General features: G+C 53.6%; 1 protein-coding gene across 1 annotated transcript; it reads left to right on the plus strand.

Moving 5' to 3' along the window:
- The first annotated feature begins 2,193 nt into the window (after positions 1 to 2,193).
- Positions 2,194 to 3,410, plus strand: ASPRV1 (aspartic peptidase retroviral like 1). Its single transcript, XM_003804049.2, has one exon. It carries the CDS (start codon positions 2,403 to 2,405, stop codon positions 3,168 to 3,170), a length of 768 nt encoding a protein of 255 aa, XP_003804097.2. The 5' UTR covers positions 2,194 to 2,402; the 3' UTR covers positions 3,171 to 3,410.
- The last annotated feature ends 275 nt before the right edge of the window (positions 3,411 to 3,685 follow it).

The following is a 3,685-nucleotide window of genomic DNA, read 5'->3' on the forward strand; positions in this document are numbered from 1 at the left end:
AAGCCAGTTTGGGGCATGTATCAGTCCTACTTTGTCCGCTGACAAGCCACTCTGCCTCTCCCTCGTTGGTCACACACTCATTCCCATTGCCAGGGGGACCATGTGTGTGAGCCTGGAAACTACTGGGTCGCAGAACATCACTCATCCCCAGAGCTGGGAGTCTGTCCACAAGAGCCCACCTGTGGAAGGGGCTTCCTGGTCTTGTGTGTCTGGGCTGTCTCTCTGGATGCAAGCTTTTCATTGTGCAATCTTCTCAGAAAGCCACTCACTTGCTCTTGATACCTTCCTACTGACTCCATTTCCCCCTCCCTGGGGCTCCTGGAATGCCACAGGGCTCCACCTTAGCCAGGCAGCTGTGGTGGGAGGTATTGACCCAACTGCCTCTCTGTTGGCTCACCGTGTCAGGTGGAAGGGGTTGGAGACGGTGGTAGGGACTAAGTCTTGCAGTATGTTTGGGGACCCTGGAGCCATCCAGAGGCAGGAATGGGGCCTGGGTATCTCTGGAATTCAGCCAGGCCCTGGGTGATGAATGGCATAGGGAGGTGGAGAGGGCCAGAAAAAACATCCCAGTGCCACAGGTGTGCCACCAAGCCTTTCTCCTTTCCTGTCCTTAACCAATCCTGTTTTGTGAGAGCACACAGCCAGGCCTGGAACCCAGCAGAAAGTACCCTCTGGATCCCGGAGCAAATTTCTATGGAAACAATCACAAATACTAGGTTTGTGAGCCCCGAACTCTGGTTTATAGCAGGAGACAGACCTCTGAGCAAGCCAGCAGAGCACACTGTGACACACATTCCCCAGAAGTGAGTGCATGTGCAAGGGACAGCTTAGCAGGGACAATGGAGAGGTGACATTTGAATGGGGTCAGAAAAGCAGATCCCTCCAGCAGCCCCTGCACAGGCCCGGGTAGGCTTTCAGCCCTCAGACTCACAGGTCCCTGTAGGCAACTGTGGGACCTCTAGGGCTGCCCTTCCCCCATGGCAGCAGAGGGTCACACAGATGGTCTCCAGCAGCCGGAGCCTTCCAGCCTCTCACTATGAACATGGCTGTTGTTTTGTCTTTCAGAAAGAAAACAAGAGTGAAATTTTCCCCTTCCTTGGAGTGGGCACGGAGGATACAACCATGTGGAGTCGAGGATGGGTTGCCCACAGTTGGAGCCATGTTCTGGATTCCAACATCTACTCTGAGAAGTTCAATATCTGTGCTGGCCCACTTCTGGCCTTAATGAGAGCCCACTGCTTTAGGCCAAGCCCTGAAAAGGGCTAACTCTGAGTTAGGGGTTATCAATGAGGGAAAATTACTGCAGCAGTTGAATTTTTCTTTCTTTCTTTCTTTTTTTTTTTTGAGACACTGTCTCACTATGTTGTCCCTCAGTAGAGAGCTGTGATGTCACAGCTCACAGCAACCTCAAACTCTTGGGCTTCAGTGATTCTCTTGCCTCAGCCTCCCAAGCAGTTGAGACTACAGGCACCCACCAAAACGCCTGGCTATTTTTTGGTTGTAGTTGTCATTGTTGTTTGGCAGGCCCGGTCTGGGTTTGAACCCATCAGCTCCAGTGTATATGACTGGTGACCTAACCACTGAGCTACAGGCACTGAGCCAAAAATTGAATTTCTGTGAAATGATTATGCACATCTGTGTATGTCTCCTTTCATTTAAATAATGATTTCTGTGCATTCTTATTTCTGGGACTCTTCTCTGTCACCCTCTGCGTAAAACCCTACAGGCTCCCTTAACGGATTTAGAATGTCTGAGAGACACTTGCCCAGTGCCTGGCACAGAGCAGGAGCTCACCAAATGTAGCTCCTTTCCTTTAACTACTCAAAGTGGTCGTCTGAGGGGTGAGGCCAACAGGGGCTTCCCAGGTCTAAAAGCTGAAGGGCCTCTGGTCTCTCCCTCCCTCCCACCCCCTTCCGTCTCTGCTGACGAGAAACACCTGAATGCCATCACAACTTCAGTGTCCCAGTCTGCTATTCTGGGGCACAGGCTGGGGAGGGTCCCGGGGAAGGCTCCGACTGAGGCTGGCCTTTTTTGGGACGTGGGCTGACCATTGTCAGTCAGTGTGGATGGATATGAGGGCGAGGCACCCATCCTGTTAGACGGCTTGCTGGCAGGAGGGCGGGGCCGAAGGGCGGAGCTTCCAGAACAAAGGAGAATGAGGAGCCCTGGGGGCCCAGCAGCAGCATCAAAAAGGCTGTGCAGAGCTAGCAGGCCACAGCAGCACCTGCATCTGTACTCAGTCAGTCCTGTTGCCTGCTCCCTTCTGCTTGCCCACTGCCGGGCAAGTAAGGAACACCCTGCTTCGTGAAACCTTGTTCTCCAGCGTGATTGCGCCCACACTGCTCTGTGGCGTTCTCTTCTTGGCGTGGGTTGCTGCTGAAGTTCCAGCAGAGAGCAGAAGGATGGCAGAGAGTGGAGCCAGGAGCCAGGAAGGCCGCCGGCAGCATGCCTTCATCCCAGAGCCTTTTGATGGAGCTAATGTCCCTCCAAGCCTCTGGCTGCACCGCTTTGAAGTCATCGATGACCTCAACCATTGGGACCATGTCACCAAGCTAAGGTTCCTGAAAGAGTCCCTTCGGGGAGATGCCCTGGAGGTCTACAGTGGGCTTACTCCCCAGAACCAGGGAGATTATGAGATAGTGAAAGAGGCCCTCCTGAAGGCCTTTGGAGTCCCCAGGACTGTCGCCAGCCACCTGCCCAAAGAGATCGTCTTTGCCAACAGCATGGGTAAGGGTTACTACCTCAAGGGGAAGATTGGCAAAGTACCTGTGAGGTTCCTAGTGGACTCTGGGGCCCAGGTCTCCGTGGTGCACCCAAGCTTGTGGGAGGATGTCACCGATGGCGATCTGGAGACCTTGAAGCCCTTTGATAGTGTGGTGAAGGTGGCCAATGGCGCTGAAATGAAGATCCTGGGTGTCTGGGATACCACAGTGTCCCTGGGCAAACTGAAGCTGAAGGCAAAATTCCTAGTGGCCAACGCAAGTGCTGAGGAGGCCATCATTGGCACCGACGTGCTCCAGGACCACAATGCTGTCCTGGACTTCGAGCACCGCACATGCACCCTGAGGGGGAAGAAGTTCCGCCTTTTGCCTGTGGGAGGGTCCCTGGAAGATGAATTTGATCTGGAGCTCATAGAGGAGGAGCCCTCTTCAGAGGAGGCACAGCAGTAGCTCTTTCATTGAGAAGCCCCCTTTCTTTAACTCCCCAATATTGGTGAGAAACCCACCATTGTTGGGGGTGCATAACTTCAGGGGAGTCCTTGGGTGTGGCCAACCCTCTAAATCAACTCTTACCCTTCCCTTTTCCTCCCTCCACAAAAGCCTTCATCTGCCCCTGGGGGAAAGGCTTCCAATGAAAAGGCACAGGTGAGGGAGGGAGAGCAGGCTGGCCTGGAGGGACAGGGTCCCCATAGTCATTGAGCTGCTGTTGATGGCAAAGACTCAAAGACTGGAAGAGCTTCTAAGGAGGCTAGAAATGTCTGTCTTCGAGAAGACTAGGGAACCCATTCAGAATCCCCTGTGGCTTAGTCACTTTCATGTCTACAATGCCTGTCTTAGCTGGGCTGGGTCCTGGTTGCAGGGTCCTCAGAAGCCAGGGCACCTGGCACATGAAGGACACAATTGCTCTGGGACACCCCCTGATGAATCTTCCCACCTGTGCAATGGTATTTTCCATCTGTCATCTG

Source organism: Otolemur garnettii, unplaced genomic scaffold (genome assembly GCF_000181295.1).
Source record: "Otolemur garnettii isolate 467f Iridium unplaced genomic scaffold, OtoGar3 scaffold00068, whole genome shotgun sequence".
Taxonomy (NCBI): Eukaryota; Metazoa; Chordata; class Mammalia; order Primates; family Galagidae; genus Otolemur; species Otolemur garnettii.

Coding starts and splice junctions, on each gene's coding strand:
- ASPRV1 (XM_003804049.2), top strand. CDS start 2,403: ATGGCAGAGAGTGGAGCCAGGAGCCAGGAAGGCCGCCGGCAGCATGCC.